Source organism: Dysidea avara, chromosome 10 (assembly GCF_963678975.1).
Source record: "Dysidea avara chromosome 10, odDysAvar1.4, whole genome shotgun sequence".
In the NCBI taxonomy this organism is placed as follows: domain Eukaryota; kingdom Metazoa; phylum Porifera; class Demospongiae; order Dictyoceratida; family Dysideidae; genus Dysidea; species Dysidea avara.
This window is the reverse complement of record NC_089281.1, coordinates 7,022,666-7,045,600: the sequence shown is the minus strand read 5'-3', so window position 1 is coordinate 7,045,600 and position 22,935 is coordinate 7,022,666. Positions and strand designations below refer to the sequence as shown.

The following is a 22,935-nucleotide window of genomic DNA, read 5'->3' as shown; positions in this document are numbered from 1 at the left end:
AGTGGCGGGGAGCTGTGATGAGATGTTGTCTGGAGAGAAACTGTTAGTACATCGTATCCATGAAGTGACCGACACTTATGATAAACTTTAAACTGATCCTGTAGAATCTTATGCATTTTGCTTTACTCCTTCACACAATCACCCATTTCCACAACTGGGCCAAATTTGTAACCCACATCCTCCCCAATGTGAAATCACTGATATTCCACCAACAATCTTTCTTGGTCAGAGATTTCAATTTGCTATCACCACCAAAGATGTCAGGGGAACTCCCCTGACTGCTGGAGGAGAAGTACAGTTAGATAGTGGGAGGGGCAACATCTAATCAGTGACAGTGAAGGATAACAACAATGGAAGATACACAGGATCCTTCAACACTGAACTGGTAGGACATTATCAACTATCAGTGACCATTGGAGGACAGCACATTAAGGAAGTCCCTTTCCCTTCATTGCCTCAATAGACTACTCCAAATTGAGCAGGTCCAATAAAGTCATCAATGATAATGGTAAGATGGGTTATCCTTGGGGAGTGGCTTTCAGCAGTCACCCGCATCACTGGGCAGTATCTGACACTACCAATCACTGCATGTGCATATTTAATGAACAAGATCAACTGGTAAAGAAGATTGGCAGTTGTGGTGATGGTGCTGGGCAGTTTAATAGACCACATGGAGTATCATTTGATGATAATAATTTCTTGTATGTGGTAGATGATAACAATCACAGGGTACAGAAATTTAACCTCACTGGCCACTATATTCTCCAGTTTGGAAGGAAGGGATCAAATGACAAGGAACTGAAATTTCCGGTTGGCATCACAGTCCATCATAACAATGTGTACATTGCTGATTGTGACAATAATCGTATTTCAGTATATCAAACAGATGGTACCTACTGCTTCTCATTTGGATCACCAGGAAATGGACCTGGTCAGTTCCAGTACCCATGGGATGTTGCTGTTACTCCTGACAACACTTTATTAGTGGCTGACAGTGAAGGTCACTGTATCCAGTTACTTCAACTTGATGGTACCTTCATCCACAAGTTTGGCACCAAGGGCAGTGAGAAGGGTCAAATGAAGTTTCCATCATCTATCGCTGTTGATCCTAATGGGTTTATCCTTGTGACAGAGCGTGATAATCACTGAGTGTCAATCTTCGACAAAAACTAAAACTACATACAATCCTTTGGCTCCATTGGAACTGGTGACAATCAATTTAGTTATCCTTATGGCATAGCTATTGATCCTAATAGAAGTGTCTATACATCAGTGATGGGAATAACAAGAGGATTATAATATACTAGTGTGTTATGGAGCATATGATATGAGCTAGGCACTATTGCTTGTACTATTGCATTTTATAGATTTTTCTACAATACAATGGCATTCTTTAACGAGTGATATAATACATTCCTGTGTTGGTATGCATGAAGCCATGTTGGAATGTTTTTGTGTATGAGTTGCATAAAGTCCAAATGTTTGCAAATCAGTGGGACATTGGAAATAGTGGAAATTGAAAACTGAAACTGAAAAACTGAAACCAAAAAACTAAAAGTGGTCAAAACTTCATATTAACAGGTACCTCTTAACAAATATTACCTCTGTAATAAGACCACCTGTATAATAAGACCGCCTCTAATAAGACCACCTCATTATAGTAGTTATGTCAAAATCATTTGAGCATCCTTGAAAATAAAATTAACATCACAAAAAATCCATCTGTTGAGAAATTTTATCCATGTTTGCATTTGGAGTTTAACCCAGGTTTTATTCAGATTTTAATACAGATTTTATTCTGGGTCAAACAATGCATACACATATGTGACCGGATTTGCGAAAAGGGGTCTTCCACACACATCCAATTTACCAACTTTGACAATGTATAACGTCAGATTGGAAAAAGCTAATGACTTACAATTTGGTCAGTAGTGAGTACCTACATAGTTGAACGGATGGAGAAAATTACAAGATTATAAGTTACGTGAACATTAAGTTATGGTCGTCCAAGTGCATAGAATTGGATGTGTGTGGAAGACCCCTTTTAGCAAATCCAGTCACATATATCATCTGCCCTACAGATTGGATTACATGTGATGATTAATCATGCAACGATATAAGAATACATATTTTTGTATGTGGTGGATGGATTTAATCACAGGGTACAGAAATTTAGTCGTAGTGGTTATTATATCTACTTCAGTTTGAAAGAAGGGATCATATGCAAGTGACAAGGAACTGAACTTACCCATTGGCATCACAGTCCATCACAACAAGGTGTACATTGTTGACTGTGGTATTATTTCTGCATATCAAACACAGGGGGTGAATCCAGGGTTTGACATGGTGGGATGCACCAGGGTAATAGCAGGGGATCTGGGACTCTGGGGAGCACAGCCCCCCAGAAGCTAGCTATTTTGTATGCTTTGGGACTAAAATTTTGTGGTTTTATGCACAAATATCTTAATTATATTGCTTTCTAAGTGGACTACATTGATCAAGAGATGTACAGGGATAAGTGACAATCATGAGTAGTTCAGCTATTAATGGACTAAAAATGGCAAACACAGACCATATACTTTTCACTATTCTTATAAGGATAAGTGTGTCCATGCATGGGCTAGTGCTAGTTATCATACTCAGCAACTATGGAGGATTCTCAATAGTGTTATGTGAGGTGACTGTTCTATTAGAGTATTTGACTGACAAGTATCTTGACCTTGTACATTTCTGTTTTTTTTTGGGGGGGGGGGGGGGGGGGGGGGGATCCCTTTGGATCCAAACAGATGGTACATACTGCTTCATCACAAGGTAATGCAGGTCCATTCCAATTCCCATGGGATGTTATTCATGACAACACTTTAGTAGTAGCTAACACTTATGGTCACTGTATCCGCTCATTTCAACCTGACTTCATCCACAAGTCTGGCATCGAGGTTAATGGTTAATTGAACTTACCATCATCCCTAACTGTTGATTGTAACAGGTTTGTACTACTGTTATGACCATCAAGTGTTAGTTTTTGACAAATGCTACAGCCAATATTACACCTTTGGCTGCAAGGGAACTTGTAACAATTGGTTTAATCAACCTCACAGCATAGCTATTGCTCATAATGGTAATGTCTACATCAGTGACCATCTTAATAAGAGGATAATCATGTATTAGTACTACTATTAATACAAATGTGTAGGTACAATCATTAAAAATTATATAGAATGGAGATTGCATGCAGCATAATAAAATATACATAAGAACTATAATGTGTTTACAGAGTCTCTTAGAATTCCTAGTGACTTTAAATTCTTTAATAGTTGTCAAATTATTTATTACATGCAGCTGGTATACATGCACATAGCTTCTGTTCCACATGTTATAAATGCTTATTCATATATAGGGTATCATGGAATAACAGTGGTATCATGGGTAAACTGTGAATGGTATCACCAGCAATGTATTGCATCATGATCATGCATGGGTATATAGTGGTATTTTCATGGCCAGCACTGGTGGCTGTCACAGTTGCATCAGATGATGACCACCTAGCTTCTTTCAACATGAAGCAAATCAAACTGCGTACCTCATGATCATCACACTGTTGGTGATTACATTCAATGGGCCACAGATTAAAAGAAAAAATTGGCCCTGCACTTTTTTTTGCAGCAGTCTAGATCATTCATTAATTACTAGGCTAGCACCTTGTGTACAGGAACAGAGTATACACAATAAAAACAAAGTGGTAAACGTCACTACTAATGTCTGCCACAATACTCACCATTTTTATGTAGTGACGTTCACTACAAGAAAGTAGTAAAGGTCACAACTTAGTGAATATTGTGGCAGATATTAGTAGCAAAATTTAATACTAATTTTTATATGTTAGAACCATCTAGCCAAAGAAGCTTTATCAGCTTCTAATTTAAGCTTTCTATTAGAATGATAAGCTAGCTCAGTGTTTATTCTAGGATTTCTCCTTCAGGGGGGATCAAGAATTTGGGGGGTGACCACTGACCAGGTGAAAGTCTACATAAATTATATAAAGTTGTCTAAGTTCACAACAATATAAAACAGTTAAAATAGTTGTGAAAGTGGCATGAGTGTTGATGTTGTAATTAGGTGAAGCCAGATCCTATGGTTGGTAGAACTTGATGCATGAGTGTAGCAGACAATGATATAATATCTAGGACACCCTGATGTGCACCTCAATGTATGATACAACAAAGCACTATAGCAAATTAAAAGGTATACATGGGTGCATGGATGTCTTCCAAGAAACTTAAGCTATTTGAAATTGAAACATTAGGGTATTTTCATGATTATGGAAATCTTTTAAAATCAGACTTTCTGAGATTACATCTAGGAGTAGTTTTGCTGACTGTGCATGGCATTTTGAAAGTAAACTGACTTACTTTATGAAATCAAATAAGCGTGCTATTTTTTTAAAAAAAAAGGAGCTGAGTAAACTTGAGCTCTCAGTTGTTGAATAGCCATCACTATAATTATGTAGGAATCTTTGTTAGCTAGTTACATGATGTACCCTAGGAGATTTTTTAAAATTAAATGATCTTATAAAGAGCATTTTAAGGTTGCATTTGCAATTTTTAACTAGGGAAAATTTTATATACGTATTAAACACTCAGAGATTGATTATAAGCTAAAGCATTTTGAGAAGTCTTGTGTGTCTTTTAGTAACAAGTTTTAGTGTACTGACTAGTCGATCACAATTTTAGGGAGTGAGTCTGAGATTTTAGGGGGGGGGGGGTCCTAACAGCCCTAGAATAAATACTAAGCTAGCTAGCAATCACACAACACTAGCTATAGTTGACTGTAGCCACATTTAAACTCGCCAACATGCTGGTATATAAAATTTTCACTTCAATTTATCACTTCAGAGCATTTCAGTGCTGCATGTAGCTACTGAGATGTCTGCTGGTCAGTCAAGTCTTTCAAAGAAAGTTTGAGGAGCATGAGTGGGGTGAGAGATGGTGGTGCCGTAATGGGGCTTTGAAATGGATGGAGATGATGCTTGAAAGGGGCTGTGCTGGCTCTTAATGGCTAAAATATAGCAAAATCAACACAGAAATGTTTGATCAACTGTATCACTGAAGCCACCTTATTTCCCGTCAATCCACTTCTTACAAAGTTGCTATTCACATTAATCAGACTGAAGAGGCAGTTCTCAAAACTAGCTTGAGGAATGCTGAGGTTTAATAAACAACCTAACAATTTGGTAGCATCACATTGCCATCATGGTAACGGGTGTTATAGTAGCCGCCAACACTGGTGATGACAGAGTTGTGTATACTAATGATGATCACATTCTTTCAACATGAAGTGAGATTATACTCCTGATCATCAACATGGTTGTTACATTCAATGGAAGGTGGAGCTACAGATAACTAACTGTCAATCGAAGAAAGGACTACATGCAACATGTAAACTTGAGTCCTCTGGCAAAGTTGGTTAATGGGGAATTGTTAGCAGATTCGCAAATTAACCTGACAATTGACTACAAAATAGATTTTAATCAGCAACTCAATAAACAGTGTCACACAGTGTACAGCTACTCAATTCTACTCAAAAGTATTAAAAGTTACAACTGCTTTTATACCTACAAAACCACAGAAAAGTTCTGTACAGGTCCAGAAACTTCTAGAAGCATGTGAATACAATTACAAAACTAATTCAAAACCTTAACTACATTATGTGGTAATTTACAGAGACAACCTGTCTGCTTACATAGCTACACAGTAATACACACATGTATTACGTCATATTACAACAGGAATACCCTATACCTATTAGTACAGTGTCTGTAATAAACTAGGCTAGATTTTTTTTAAAACATTTTAGAAAATGATAATAATATAGGCTAGATAGCAGCTTGTGTACTGGATCATGCAGTAGTTGAACTACTATAACCAAGAAGTTGTCACGTGACAGCAACACGTGAGTGTGGCGTTTTTGACGCCATCATTTCTTGGTGCTTTCTTGTTCAGTTGCTGGCGAGGTTGCTGGTTACAGCTGGTACGGGTACATTGTCCGAAATTCTAATCGTGCAGGTAGTGTTCCTTGTGCATTTTGTTGTATGCATGTATAAATGTATTGTGACTGGGCATACAGTAAATTAATGCACTTGTCAATTTCATGCCCCACACCCGAGGTGGGGATTTGACATTGCTTCTTGTCCCCACCCCTGGGGCAATTGACAGTTGTCTAATTTACTGATAGATTTTCGGTAGTTGCATTTCTAAACAATAAAATTGCACTTGCTATACTTTTACTAGCTACAGGACAGGTTTATTACTAGTCGTATGCATGAAATATGCGCTTAGTCATCCTTGAGGCGTTGTCAAATCCCCTACTATGGGGGTGGGGATTTGACAGCCGATTTTGCCCCAGTAGTGGGGAATTTGACACCACGACTTGTCAAATCCCCATGAAATTGACAAGTGCATAAGAGTTACTGCCGGATCCTGTGCAGGATAGCTAATACCGAGGGGTAGGTAACGACCTGAAATTTCGTAGATCACCTCTGTCTGAAAGATGAAATGTAACTGGATTTTGGAAAAACAATCCAAATTGCACATTAGAAGTTTTGAGATAAACGGTTTTAAAGAATTCAAGTCAGCATAACTCTCCAAGGATAGCAAGCACGCGTATGAAATTTACACTAAAGATGCATCAATCTGTTACCTTTCAGACCACTTCCAGTACTTGTAGCTGCTTGTAGAGTTTCCCGCCAAATAAGATAGAAAATCTGAGCTGTTGGACGAGCAAAGTTGTATCACGAGTGCTCACAAAGGGGTGGGGGGGTGGCGGGGTGGGCAAGGGTTAGACTTCAAAATGGAGACAGATCACGATTGGAGTCCAGAGACGAGATTACAGGGCTGTGCTGGCTCCTTACTGGTTGATATGTAGCAAAATTCACAGAAAAATTGTCTGGCCTACATTATCAGGCTGTCCATCTGTAAACCACTGATTCTTGCCAAGCCAGGTCCTTCACAAGGCCTAAAACCGCCATTCGAGCTCTACATACCCCAGACGTCTGTTGAAACCAGCCTTGAGTAGTTTGAGTGGTACTGAGTGTCAAAACTACTAGTACGATAGTGTAGCTATCCAATGGTGGTGTTAGTTTGATTTTGCCTGATGTGCGATTTGGATCGGTTTTGTAAAATCTGGTCACAAATATTGTCTGAAATTTGTTCAGTTTGAAAGATGAAATTTGATGATCGAAAAGATGTAACAAAAAATTACAGAATTTTACGGAGCCTATAATTTACGGATTTACTACTTACAAAATTACTGTATTTTACGGAGATTTTTGAACAGGAATTTGTCTTGAAAGATGAAATATGGACAGTCATATTTCTGAAAGATGAAATATGGGCAGTCATCTTTGAAATTTCATAGACAATTTTAGCTCGTTACCTACCCCTCGGCTAATATTATCCTCTCTGAAACTTGCTGTGAGATGGGTCTGCTTGCTGCAAACTTTTTGGAGGGGATAGTCTAAACACAATCTGACTGCTAGCGCTTGACTTGATGCATGGTCAGCATATCAAGACATTCAGGCTGGAAAAGGAAATACCCGAAATTTCTGGACTCCTACAAGTGACATTTTAAGTTTCACAAACTAACCTGCAGAACTATTCCACAATGCTTTTGTTACTTTAAATCTCTAATGTAGTGAGGGTTAATGGGTGTCAAGACGTCGGAATACCGGCTGGAGTTTCCCTTCCAAATGTCCTTCATACATTTTCTCATTGAACAAGAAAGTAATTTTCAACCTGAACCTAAACGTCCTCTGATTTCCTTCTGGTATAACTCATTTAAATCGCTATTCACTGCTCTTTCTAAATCTAGTCATGAATCCAAGGTAACTATCACATGTCACCAGTTATTACACTGTATATTACATGGCCCGAAATGCTTAATACAAAATGTATTGGGGAAATTTTCTAAACCACCTTAGTTTAGACCATTTTGACATGCCTAAATTTCATGAATTTGAGGTTCTTTTAACATCATTAGACTCGCAGAGAGTTGCTTTACATGTATCACACCCTGAAAGTTGCTAAATGGACTTGAGGTGAGCGGTGCACAACAGTTAATATTATTTTTAATAGTTTTTCCAAACTGCAAATGCATTGGACATGCCTGTAACAGCTATTATTTTTGTCATAAACAAATGCATACACAAATTTCTCAAAATGTCTTGATATGTGTATCATGACAATTGCCTCCAAATATTCCCATCGGTTCAGCTAAATAACAGTTTTGTTGTGCAAGGGGTGTGATTCCAATAGATACTGTACTTTTACTGGTCTCTTGCCTAGACCGCTTCTTTTGTTGTGTGGGGCCCTCCGCCCCCACACAAAGAAACACGGTCTGGGCACGAGAATAGTACTTTATTACAATTTGTGACTACGGTCAAAGCCAGTTGAGTCAACTTTGACCATTGGCTTTCGCTGAAAAGTTGTTACCTGGTTCAGTTTATTTTCGACCATGCTGGGAAAAAAAGCAGTTTGACCGTTCATCGTGTAATTCGGTCTTTTTCGTTGAACTTTCACTTTGACCAAGGTTGCAGATCATATAGTACAGTGGCCATGGTTTTTGTAGTGACACCCCCTTGGTTATGGCTAAATAAAAATGTATGCTTGTATATAATGATCTCAAGTATGAGGGTAGCCGTGAAGGTTATACAAACATAGCATAAGCCACCAATGTCCAACCACCAAGGGCAATTTTTCTTTAAACTCACAAAGAAAAATTCCTGCTCTTGCTGTGCGTTTGGAGAGGTCTAGGCCATAGACTCTTGCATGTAAAGTTTCAGACCTGCAGCTTTCTTTGTCTGGTTGCAGGAGCTGCAAAAGTAACCTGTCCGAATGTTCTCAATTATTAGACCAAAAAAATTATTATCGGTCGAGTGGCACTGTTCGTAATGCTTGAAGCTGATCAAGTCTTTCTGTGCTTGATATGAACTCTTATACTCTCTGAATGTATGCAGATATTTGGCTTAGTCCTTATTGGCTATGCATGAATTACAAAGCTCCAAAGTCACCTCTGTTGTGCAATCTTTAATTCGGCCACATGTAAAACTCATGCACATCAAATAATCACCTATATTGAATGCAAAGCTATTTTTATGAACACTGTGAGAGCATCAGCTACCATTTAATAGTAATTAGATGCATGCATGTTGACCGCACTTTGATTTTTGCCCAAATAGCCACAATGCGCTTACAGTAGCAGCCTAGCTACTGCACCTGGCACACATACTGTATTATATACACAATCCAAATCCAGGTTTTGACTATATCTTCTGTCTTTAAAAACGTCCATAATTTTTTTCCAATATGTCCAGGACATTAGCTAGACAAAGCACTATAATAGAGCAGTCACCTATTATACAATTGGAACAGTCAGAAGGTCTGGGGACCATGCTCAGATATATTCACTTCAATAAGACTGTTAATATGTTAATTTCGTTGATTACAATGCTTTAATTTAACCCTCTCGCTGCCACAACCGCCTTTCAATATATAAATTCCCAGAGCATCACATTCTAAGAGCTCTACAACTTCACTTGAGCATTTTAGTAGCTCCTGTGTTTATCCTGTAGCGAGCACGCTCTTAAGTAAACGGAAACAAGGATAACCGATCTCTTGTGTGGTTAGATGATGTAATTACCTACTTTCAGAATGTTGATAACAAGCATTGTAGACAATTCTTCAAAGTGATAATGCTACTACTAATGAAGAGGAGAGGGATTATATTATATAGGTTGGATGACATGTTGCTACTTTGTATACCTCAGAACAGTGACCTCGTGCCTGTGTGCACATGCGCAATTGCTCAAATGCCAGGAAACCAGACTTGGAGATAATCATATCAACTGTACATGTGAACAGGTTAGTGAGGTTTATTGTATTATTATAAACGGTGCTAGCCAGTAAAGTTGTGAAATTTCACGTTTGGTTTCACTAAGACCAATTTAAGTTATATAATAGCTTTGTGGTTGCTCTTGTGTAAGCAGCAACTCGATAATCAAACTCCTTGTTCTATAGTGAGTAATTTGATATATAGTTTTATAGGATTATATGGTATGGTGTGTAATGTTTTAGAAGCAGCAGACTACAAATTTGGCAGTGAGGGGGTACTTAATTAAATGTGATAATGCTATGGCTGATTGTTATATTAGAGTACATGACTGCTCTATTAGAGTAGTTTGATCTGGCTGATGTCCTGGACATTTTGGCGATTTGTTTAGAAAGAGGACAGTCAAAACCACATTTGGATTGTGTATATGTGTGCCTGGTGCAGTAGCTAGGCTGCTACTGTCAGGTAAGCATAAATGCAATCTGTAGCAACTTGACAGAAATATTTCGGGTCGATCTGAAGACACTTTTGGGCTTAATTTTACCCAACCAATACTGTCATGATGTTGTAAGGAAAATAGAGGCAGTTTTTGGGTTGTATTATATCATGGGCCACACCCACACCTTCGCCATCCCTACTATACAGTACTATTGTACTGTATGATATAATGTGCTATATTTAATTGTTATACCACGGCTGCGAGGGATTTGCTGATATATACACCCAAAACCCGAGGGCGCAGCCTGAGGGCTACGGGTGTATAATATCAGCAAATGCCAAGCAGTTGTGGTATAAGTGATGTATATCACTTGGGGCGCACTCACCTAGTAGGTGAAAGAACTAACGAGAACTCACCCCGTTTGTTTTATTTATACAGTAGCATCTGAAGATCGATCGTGGGTTTTAATAATGTGGGCTAACAGCCCCCAGAACATTATCCATACGTATGTTAAAACGTCATTAATACGTTACTATGTTTCAACGCGAAATGTTAGAAAACTTGTGATTGTGGGATGGAGTTTATATTGTTATCATTTTTGTACTAAGTTAAGCCAACTAACTTTGCTATTGGGACAGTAAGTAAGTTATTATATTAAGTTAAGTACTTAGGACTGTAAGTTACTAACCTATTTCAGTGTAGCAGTAGTAGTTATGCCATTCTGTGGTCTATTCAAAGGCTGATATATACGCGGTGGGTAGAAATACACATCCACGATCGCCCAAACAATTATTTTGTACCTTCATTATCCTTTACTAACAACCAACTAGTCTATCTTAGCAAATAAACTCAGCTTAGCAACCACTACAAAAACGAGTCCACAATACAAAGCTCTATGTCACTCAATATAACTAGTCAAAGCATATCGTTTCTTTGAACTGGCTGGGCATCAAGTCATTGGCAAACCACTTTCCTATGACATTGCCTGGGCAATATGCAAGTTAAACCCCAAGCGGCACTTTTGAACGCCCACGCTAAAGTGGTATATATATATATATACGTATACTTACAATTATACATTCCAATTTTATACAACCATATATGTATACATATTAACTGACAGACCAACGCTAATGCACCTCATCAATATGTAGCTAGTTGGGTAAAAATCAAGGTGCGGTCATCGTCCATGCATCTAATTACTATTAAATGGTAGTTGATGCTCATTTGATGTGCATGTAGCTTCACATATAGCCGAATTAAAGATTGCACAACAGAGGTGATTTTAGAGCTTTGTAATTCATAGCCAATAAAGGACTAAACCAACATTAATATCTGCATATATAAGAGTTACTCTTTCATATCAAGCACAGAAAGACTTGAGCACTATGAGCAGTGCCACTTCACCGATATTTTTTAATTCAATAATTGAGAACATTCGGACAGGTCACTTTTGCAGCTCCTGCAGCCAGATGAAGAAAACTGCAGGTCTGAAATTTTGCATGCAGGAGTCTATGGCATAGACCTCTCAAAGGGCACAGCGAGAGCAGGAATTTTTCTTTGTGATTTAAATGTGTCCGACTCAATGGTGGTCGAACATTGGTGGTTTACTCTAGTAATTTGCTGGGCAGAGCCAGCTATCATACCATGCATGCATGAAAAGTGTACAGAGTTGATGATATGGGGTTTGCTCTTTTATTATTTTTTATTGGATCACATCATTGGAGTCATTAATAACCAAGCAGTTAAATGGCATATTGAGACTACTTTGAAGAATCTAGTATTGAATAATTTGCACAAACATAACAAGCATATGCACTCCAATGTGTCTGTAAATGCTTCGGCAAAATGCCATGTCTAGCAAAGATTGACTTAAGGTGGCGGATGGTATCATTTGTAGAGGTAGTCATCAATATAGCAATTTCAATGTGTCTGGAGTAATAGTCTATAGCAAGTAGCTAACTGGTTTGTTTCAATTTGAAGAAATCTGCTCTCACCTTCTGCCAAGGATACTGAGGTAGCTTTGTAACAAGTAGAGATTCTGCTGGCGCTAGGCACATGTTGGGTAATTTGTTACATACTCTTCAAGCTTCTGGTTAATGCCTGACTACCACACTGATGTTCTAGGGGAAGGTACAAAATACTGAACTAGATCACTGGACTACTGGAATGAACTACTGGGCTTCATGTTTAATTGCATTTTTCAACACTTTTGTTAGGCACATTGGCTGTTACACTTTCTTCAGAACTGCTTGACTGTGACATGTCCCAAGATTATTGCATTAGCTATTGTATTGGTGATGTATTAGTTTCCTTATTAAAATTTACTTTTTAGAAATCCCTCCTTGGCCTTCTCTACCAAATCATTCTATTTTGCAGATAAGAATTATACACATGTATAATGATACTAAGCCAATATGTACATTAGGGTACAGTAGTGGTATAACACATATAGTTGTAACTTGGGTATTGAGTGCATACATATCAGGCTAAAGCCCAAATGCCCCTTGTTACAGCTAATATATAACACTTCCCATCCGTATCAGGCTGATAGCCTGCACAGGGTGATCAATCATCCAAGCGAACACAAGTGTTATATACATGCTTAAAAATTTTGATTATGAGTCAGCAGCTAGTACATTCTGGTTATGTTTGGTTACAATGAACGGACAAATCCTAGAGATATCACAGAGAATTTGGTTACGTGAGTTTAATGTTTTAATCAGTGTTATTTAATCGTTTATGGAACAATTATGGAGTTTACTAAATGGCCTAGATAGGTAAGCTTGCTTGTAGAGTAATTACTTCGTGCAGAGTGGTAACTTCTTGATGGGTGCGTGGTCTGTATTCAGAAATGTGCAGAAACGATTGGTGAATAAGCTATAGCACTAGTTCTCACCTTATCCCAAAGTTTTTCAACTTGTAGAATAGTGAAGATAACAAAACACACTCTGTCTGAGTGGTTTTCATGGAGTCGTGCATACTAATCACATGAGTATTAATCAATACCCACAATTGATTTCAGCCTTAACATTTATATAATCGCTGCCCAGATGTAGCCCAGCTACATACGAAATGTAGTCCAGGTGGTTCCTTTGATCTGAGGTGTGAAAGTGTTACATATGATAGTACTGTATAGTAGGGACCACAAGGTTTGGGTGTGGCACATGAAAAACATCACCCAAAACCAGCCTCACTTTTCCGTGATTACGATGAGGCAGTATGTTAGGTAAAACTAAGCCCAAACAATACTTCAGATCAACCCAAAATGCTTTCAACAAGTTGCTATGGAATTTTTTTTAATTATTAAATGGAATTTTTTAGTGATTGACTGACTGATGCCTTCAGACAAGCATGGCTAAGGCTATGGGCTTGATTTTTTCACTGTGCGATGTTGCTTCAGCTGGACACGTGCCTTTTGGCATACCACAGTACGTAGTCACTACGTACAATGCATTCTTCATGGACTTACCAGTGTCCTCCTTTGTGTCCCATTCATCTTTGCTGACAGCAAAAGGTGTCAACTTGGCGGTAGTGTGAGATAGCTTCCATTTGTAATAGTATTTTTCATAGTGGCTACTTTGATTGCAGAGGTGTTTTTCGAACAGTTCTTGATTTGTAATGCTGTGTAACGGGTTGAACATAGCTGACAACGAAACATAATGGATACTTCACTTTACAGATGATAAATGATAGCTGGGGCACACAACACCATTCTTTTTTGATGTGGTATGCGTGGGTTCACCAGTCATAATAATTTTATTTTACAAAAAAGTTTTTTTTTTTGTTTTCTTTAAACAAGTATCATTTCAACATTTGTCCACTGAAAACCTTTACACTGCGTCTTCATGCAAACAGGGGTGTAGCCAGCCCATTTCTGATGGTTGGGCATAGCTAGTATCAACTTTATACACATATAGAAATACACTCACATTCACATGAGGCAATATAAAAAAATTATAAAAGTGTATGCACACAAGGTCTATAGCTAGCTGTACTATAAATGCTGCTAGCATGGCATGCAAATTGATACACCTAACTATATACTATTCTATAACTTTTAGCTCTGGTCTTCTTCACAGGTAGCTATGGACAGTAGTATCCATTGGCAGCGATCATCGTAGTTGAACATCACATGGCATCAAAATGAGTCTGGGACAAGAACAAAGTATATAAACAATTCATCATATCTGAATTACAAGCTACAATCAACTGGTAGGAGAGACCTGTGATATACAATGTCTACTCAAATAAACATTGCACCCTAAATGAAGGTCATGGGCACTAATGTATGAACCTGGCAAACATGGCATGCACCTTATGCAACAGGCTGCTTCAGTGCTTGTAACGAATTCAGTTTGGTCTAACAAATGTACACTTTGCATAATAACTGCATAAACAGTGTGTGGTACATGTGACACTTCAAAATGACCTGACCTTCTCTCCATTCCCTGTTCCATGGCATAGATCATCAAGTGTATCATCATTCTAGACAAGCATTTGCTTCTTTTCCACTTGATTTCATCGGCGGTGTACAGCATGCCTTGGGTGTACAGCACTTTCTGACTATAATATGCTTGACAAATAAAGCGTCATAGAATGAAATATCTTAGTGGTAGAATCCAACTGACTCAGGTGTTTAATATCTGTACTTGAACTGTCAATACTTCAATTAGAGCTTTGACTCTATTTTAAATATGCATATAAATTTAAATGGTGTGTCACATGTGTCTACTGGAGGTGTGAAAGGAATACATCACGTGATGTCTATCAATAGGAGTTGTACTTGTTTGTAGTCTGACCCAACAATTTGGTGCGATACTATAGACTGCCACAGAATTGTTTATGTGTTTACATAACTTAATGCCCACCCTTGGCTATGCTTATGCATGCAAAATCCAGAGTATCATGTTCTAGTTCTTTGTCTACACTTTGTACTGCCTTAATGACCTGCACAAATACTGTCAAGTATGTTAGGCTGTAAGGAAGGTGGTATAACTAGTTGATGACCTTTTAACAACAAACCGTTATATTGATAACTCACTAGACACTGCAGAATACTCTGCAGTAGTACATCACAGCTTTACAAGTATCATCGCTTTCTTGAGCCTGTTTTACTTTGATTGGAAGCAGGTAAATGGTTCATGATCATGTTTACGTAGAGATCAGTATAATGGAAATATACTATTTTGTTATTATTGGGGATTAATAGGCTTAATTGTGTCAGCGTGTCTACTATGGTGAGCAATTTACCAGCGACATGAGAAATGCTATAGTCAAAATGTATCAGTTTCTTTCGAAATATTTGTACCCGAAAGGGTAACTCATCTACATTCTTGTGGCTGAACAAGGAGACCAGTAGTTTGTGATCAGTCTCAATGTGGAAGTACATTCCAGTGAGATAGTTTCTCAATCTCTTACATGCCAAGCTTACTGTTAATGCAATTATAGGGCTAAAGCTCTGGAAATGTAAGCAACTGGTCAACACTTGTTGTTTCTGGCCCAAGTCCATATGAAGAAGTGTCTGCTGAAACTGTTGTAGCAATTGCAAGTTGAAGACTTTATAGGGCAAGTAGAGGAGCTGAGCTTTGTCTTGTTTGATTAACTAAAATGATCATTGCTGTTGTTCTCCCCAATACCAGTCATTAGTAGCTCATGAATCTTGTTTATCGGCTGTGGACAAAACTTTTCCAAGTTGGTTCACCATAACCATGAAACGTCTAACTCCTGAAATGTCTGTGGGAGCTGGCATCTCTCTGACTGCTTGTGCTTTTGTGGGATGTGGTTATTGTCATCTTTTTCACTATCTGGCCTAAGAATTTATTGATGACTGAGAATTGGCATTTTTCAACATTCAAGGTGACATTGGCTTCTCTGAGTTTATTCAACACTTTCTCAAGTCTCTGTTTGTTCTTCATTATTCTTGCCATAAATTAGTATTTCATCCATAAGGCACACAACCCCTTCTTCGCCTGAGAGTATTTTCATCTGAAAATACTTAAGAACTGAGGTGATTCCAAATGTTAAGCAGTTAAAGCGAAGGACATAATGAATGTGGTCAGTAGTGATGAACTCTTGTCTAGTTTTACTTGCTAAAATTCTGAGTTGGTGTCAAGCTTGGAAAGTAGTTTTGCATCATGCAGTTGAGCCTGTGCAGAAGGTAATATGTGGCATTCACGACAGACACAGGGGCGGACCCAGGGGGGGTTCAAAGGGTTCCATGGAACCCCTCTTTTGAAAGAACCTCTCTTACTCAAGATACTCTAATAGAGCAGTCACAGTATTCTTAAGAGCTTAAGAGAAGCAGTGTAGCAGGCTATGTGTGGAGTTATAAGTAAGGAAATATAGTTGGTGAGGGCATCTATGGTGAGGGCAGCTATTGTCAGCAGGTGATGACATTTTTTTTTCTTCGACTTACAGCTAGGCTGAAGTAGCAATTCCAGAGTGGAACCCCCTTTTAAAAAGTCTGGATCCGCACCTGAGAAACCTTTATTATGCTTTGTTAAATCTGCACCAAATGTGTACAGTCTTTCTTATTTGGTTGGGCACAACAACCATACCTGATCACCATTCAGTAGTTATAAACTCAAGAGGCTATTGCTGAGTGAGAATTGAATAGGCCATGACTCTGACTGATCAGTGTCACTGATTGCTCCCCGGAAAGTATCTTTTTCATCCTCCATTTCAACTTCAAACATTCTTTTGTATGTAATACTGCAGACTGTTTGAAAATGACCTTTTTGGGTGCATCCCTTTTTTGTGGCATCTCTTGCATGTGGCTTCTTTTGCAGGACACTGGTTCTTTGGAATGCAGAGGATATTTACCACATCTGCTGCATGACTTGTTGGAGTCTTTTGTTGTGGCTAAATTGTTCATTTTTGGGTGCAGTGCCTCCTCTGCTAATGGTTGCAGTTGCAATTGAATTAGCAGCATCTGATTGGCTGTGTTGGGTATGCTGCTGAAGTTTGACAGCTTCAATGCTAGTGATGCAAAGTTAATCTTTCAGATAGCTTTCAATCTTGAATACCATTCTATCACGAATAAGTTGGTCGTGGAGAGCTCCATAGTCGCAAAATTTAACTAAAGTATGTAAATCAGTAATAAAACTGTCAACTGGTTCACTGAGCTACTGTATTCTTTGATTGAACTTGGCTCTTTCATGGATAACATTCCTTTTCTTAAACTTCTAACTTTCTGATGTACTTCTTGGCATTATCCTCTGATAAATAAAAGGAATGTAGGATGTCATCTGCTTTATTGCTCACTGCATAAACTAAAGCACTGACTTGGATCTTGTCACCTTGCTAGCAAGGCCTGATGCTTGAAGAAACCTCTTGAAAAGACGGATCCATCTTGGCCATTCGTCTGGATTTGGAAAGTGAATGTCTCTGGTGGGGACCACTGAAACATTGCCATAGCTGTTGCTGCATCACCATTAGCTTCTGATGCCACGTCGGATGCACAGAGGGTTCACATTGTTTATTTTATAACAGAGTTAAAATAAATTATTGTGCACACATTTATAGTTGTCATAAATATTATGACATGTCTACTTGTACATCTATTACAACTAGGCATTTAAGTACAGTTAATAATATGTACTATACTACCCTATTGTTGTCAACAGATTATTAAGGGCATGTGTAAAAATAGGAGATATGTTAGAAAGAATCCCTGGGAGTGTGCTCACTTGGCTCATAATATGGTCGAGCGTGTAGGACATAATTAGTCATGTGCACAAGCGTGTCAACGTTGAGACATACTAACCATCATTTAGAGCTAAGAAAACATTTCTTTCTGCTCTAGAGAGGCAGTAAAGTATAAGCTTAGGCTTTTAGAAGGCCTCTGATAATCATTATAGTGACACATAGCCTGTTGTTGTTGTGATTTGGCATGGATAACTTTAAAGATTCTCAGATATGGATACTTTCTTTAATAGAAAACATGATTGCATGCCCACATCAAAATTGAGGGAGTGGCTGGTGAAAAAATGGTAATCTGGCCTAAAGCTGTCTGTCTGTCTGTCTATCCATGATCGAGCTAACTCTCTAACACTCGTACCAATCAACCTGGAACTTGTTGCTCATTTATCCCCACCAGCCTGGCATCTGCAAGTTTTTTTGTTTTTTTTTTAATTTCTTGCATGTTTTGTTTGAGTGAAAAAATTGCCATTGCTGTACTTCTGTATACAAGATTTTCAGACACAGTTACTTTACAGTTGATAAAATATCCATGTACTGCTGTGGTTGGCATTAAAAGGCACACCCATTGGTGGGAATACATGGTGATCTCTTCTTCTAGGTTGTTGCTTCGGTATAAAACAATTATTCATTTTCAACCACATACTACCTCCACAACAATTGGCCAGTGATTCGCTTCATGCTCTACCAGCTAATTCTCTACATCATGTAGCATGTTCTATGGAACTGAATTCTCCTTAAATTTGGTAACTAACAATACAATTTTATACAGAAAGACAATTGCCTTGAAGTCTTTTTGCTATTCCAATAGTAATGATGTCAGATGCATGTGACGTGTTGAACTATTCCAAACAATTCATAGTGAAAAAAAGTGACATTCTATGCTCTAGAATGGATTCACAATTAAGCTAAATAGAGCACAACAGTGAGATTTCTCTGCAATGTCCTTGTACTCGTATCTCACAGCTAGTATTTTAATGCAGAATGTCACTATTTCAAAGTACACAAGATGTACTATAATAAGTGTATTTTAAGTGCAGTAGCACACTTTTAGTATAGTTTCATTGTCTGTACACCTGCATTTCATAATGGACTCCCATAACATGTAGCTGGATAGTCAAGACACCTTGACAATCAGGTTGATCCCAAGATATTACACAGATCCCACTGTAGTGGTGAAATTAGTTTGAATAGGTATAATCTACCAGTTTAGTATAGCTGAGTCTATAGTAAATAATGCAATATATTTTACAGGTTGACATAAATACTACACACCCAATATACAATGGCTGCCATAGAACTGAAAAGAGTCACAGATCATGCCACATGTCCTGTGTGCTTACAACTATACAAAAGCCCCAAAGTGTTGCCATGTCAGCACTCTTACTGTCAAGAATGCCTCATAAAGTTAGAGAAAGATAGAAAGATCACATGTCCAGAATGTAGAAAGATAACAGATATCCCAGCCAAAGGAGTGAAAGATTTCCCTACCAATTTTACACTCACTCATCTAATTGATGACTTCTTCCTAAGGCGACAAGACAGAGGCAAAGTGAACTGTGAAGTTTGTGTAGAGAAAGACCCAGTTACCTCATTCTGTGTTACTTGTTCCTTGTTCATGTGCCAGACATGTCAGACCTTCCACAAGCGCAGCAGGGACACACACCAACATGTCATTGTCTATCTAGAGGAGCCTAGTCAACCTAAAGCTGCCCAACCTCAGAAGACACCTCCCAATTGTCCAGATCATGACCTTGAGTTGAAATTTTACTGTGACACTTGTGAGAGGTTGGTGTGTGTCTACTGTACCATAAATGAACATGCTAAACACTCACATGGTGCTATCAAGAAAATAGCTTCCAAACACAGAGAGCAACTTAAGAAGACCACTGCCCCACTGAATGCCATGACCACTAAATTGTCACAGGCTCATGACAACATCACTGAAAGAAAGGAAAGAGTGTTACAACAACAGAAAATTGCTGACAAAGAAATGGATCAATTTTTTGACAGTGTGATACATAAGGTAGAGCAGCAACGTCAACAACTGAAACAAGAACTCCACAACAAAGTTAGTGAGAAAGTAAAGCTGCTGACATCACAACTAGAAGAGGTAGAGAGTGTCCAGGCTCATGTGATGAGTGTGAATGAGTTGGCTAGTGAAGTGGAGGAGAGCTGTGATGATGAAATGTTGTCTGGAGAGAAACAGTTAGTACATCGTGTCCATGAAGTGACTGGCACTTACAATAAACTTCAAACTGATCCTGTAGAATCATATGCATTTTGTTTTACTCCTTCACACAATCACCCATTTCCACGGTTGGGCCAAATTGTTAACCCACACCCTTCCCAATATGAAATTGCTGATATTCCACCAACAATGTTTGCTGGTCAAAGGGTTCAATTTGCTATTACCACAAAAGATGTCAGGGAAACTCCTCTCACTGCTGGAGGAGGCCTAATCAAGGTACAGTTGGATAGTGGGAGGGGCAACATCCAATCAGTGACAGTGAAGGACAACAATAATGGAAGATACGCAGGATCCTTCAACACTGAACTGGTAGGCCCTCATCAACTATCTGTGACTATTGGAGAAGAGAACATTAAAGGGAGTCCCCTTTCCTTCATTACTTCTAGAGACTACTCCAAATTGAGCAGGTCCAACAAAGTCATCAATGATAATGGTAAGATGGGTGAACCTTGGGGAGTGGCTTTCAGCAGTCACCATCACTGGGCAGTATCTGACACTACCAATCACTGCGTTTACATATTTAATGAACAAGATCAACTAGTGAGGAAATTTGGCAGCCATGGTGATGGTGCTGGCCAGTTTAATAAACCACTTGGAGTATCATTTGATGATGATAATTTCTTGTATGTGGTAGAATGTAGCAACAACAGGGTGCAAAAATTTGACGTTTCTGGTCAGTATATTCTCCAGTTTGGAAGGAAGGGATCAAATGACAATAAACTGAAAAAACCTGTTGGCATCACAGTCCATCACGATAAGGTATACATTGCTGATCGTGGCAATAATCGTATTTCAGTATATCAAACAGATGGTACCTACTGCTTCTCATTTGGGTCACGAGGTAATGGACCTGGTCAGTTCCGGTTCCCATGGGATGTTGTTGTTACTCCTGACAACACTTTATTAGTGGTTGATAGTGAGGCTGACTGTATCCAGTCATTTCAACTTGATGGTACCTTCATCTACAAGTTTGGCACCAGGGGTAGTGATGAGGGTCAGTTGAACTTTCCATCATCTATCACTGTTGATCCTAATGGGTTTATCCTTGTGACAGAGCGTAATAATCATCGAGTGTCAATCTTCAACAAAAACTACAATCACATCCACTCCTTTGGCTCCAAAGGAACTGTTAACAATCAATTTGACCAGCCTCGTGGCATAGCTATTGCTCCTAATGGAAGTGTCTACATCACTGACCACAATAACAATAGGATTACAATATACTAGTGTATCATGTAGCATATAATATAAAATAGGTAGCTATCTTTTTATTGTAGTAATTGTACGCTATTTGTTTGCACAACTGCATTTTATGCACTGAATCAGATTTTCTGTAAAACAATGGTATTCTTCTGTGTTGCCCATGAAGCCATGTCGGAATGGTTTTGTGTATGAGCTGCACAAAGTCCAAATATTTAAAGGTATTAAAATAGTGAATAACTATGCCTCCTTGGGTGGTGGAAAAATACATTCAAAATCACCATGAGAATTCCATATATTCTCGGCCTGAAATACACACATGTATTTCACAAAATTGCTAAATATTACTAAGTCATCTGGAGGTTGTACTTGGCTTGTGGGAAAAGTGATATTGGTTTCTGGTGAATACTACAGCCACTGAACTAGTTTGAAATGTACCTTTAGTAGAACATTATAATATCAACCAAACAATTAAAATATAGCTACTATGCATACTCAGCATAAGAGTTTAGTGCAACACAACTATGGATCTACTACAACACCTTCTGGTACTAGTGAAATTACTTCAGGAAAATGTACTGTAGCTTATAAGAATAACTCCAGACTCATTGTAGGAAATTTCTGTAGAAATACAAATGTGACCAGATTTTACATAACCAATCCTAGACAAAATCAAACTAACACCACCAGTGGATAGCTATACATCATCGTAATTCAAACTGCTCAAGGCTAGTTTTAACAGATGTCTTTCCTGGGTGGTGTGGAGCTCGAATGGCAGTTTCTGGCTTAGCAAGAATCAGTGGTTTACTGGTGGATGGCCTGATAATGTTCGCCAAACATTTTTTCTGTAGATTTTGCTGCATATCAGCCACTAAGAAGCCAGCACAGCCCTGTAATTTTTGTGTCTGCATGGACTTCAATTGTGGTCTGCCTCCATATTGAAGTCTATCTCTTGTCCACTTTGCCACCCCCCACCCTCCTCTCCTTTGTGAGTACTCATGATGCTACTTTGCTTGTCCAACTGCTCAGATTTTTTATCTTATTTGGTGCAAAACTGTACAAGCAGCTACTAATACTGAAAGTGGTAATAGATTGACGCATCTCTTGTGTACATTTCATATGCATGCTTGCTATCTTTGGCAAGTTATGCTGATCTGACTTCTTAATCTCATGTGCAATTTGGATTGTTTTTCCAAAATCCAATCACAAATAGTATTTTAATCAAAGAAAAATTCCTAGCTAGCTATATATATACTGATCAATGCAATGTTCCAAATAATCTTATATTTGTCTTGCGATAAAGAAAGTTGTACTGAGGCTGGTGAGATATTGTCCACTCTTTCAATAGGACCTCTACAAGTGTACAATAGCTATAGCATGCATGTACAAGTTGAGCTGAGCCCTGAGAAAAAGTTTAAAAAGAAAAGATTTTTTCTAAAGAGAAATAACATTTCAGCCAACC

General features: G+C 38.4%; 2 protein-coding genes across 3 annotated transcripts in view; both read left to right on the top strand.

Moving 5' to 3' along the window:
- Positions 1-22,935, top strand: part of LOC136268274 (tripartite motif-containing protein 2-like) — a 58,506-nt gene that overhangs the window by 16,147 nt on the left and 19,424 nt on the right. The gene's annotated exons all lie outside the window — the stretch shown is intronic.
- On the top strand, positions 5,786-21,600 carry LOC136268273 (tripartite motif-containing protein 2-like). The gene is made up of 2 exons (XM_066063560.1): positions 5,786-6,062; positions 19,277-21,600. Exon 2 carries the CDS (start codon positions 19,308-19,310, stop codon positions 21,498-21,500), a length of 2,193 nt encoding a protein of 730 aa, XP_065919632.1. The 5' UTR covers positions 5,786-6,062; positions 19,277-19,307; the 3' UTR covers positions 21,501-21,600.

Bases quoted from the DNA above. Each gene is read 5' to 3' on its own strand.
- LOC136268273 (XM_066063560.1), top strand. From the start codon at position 19,308: ATGGCTGCCATAGAACTGAAAAGAGTCACAGATCATGCCACATGTCCT.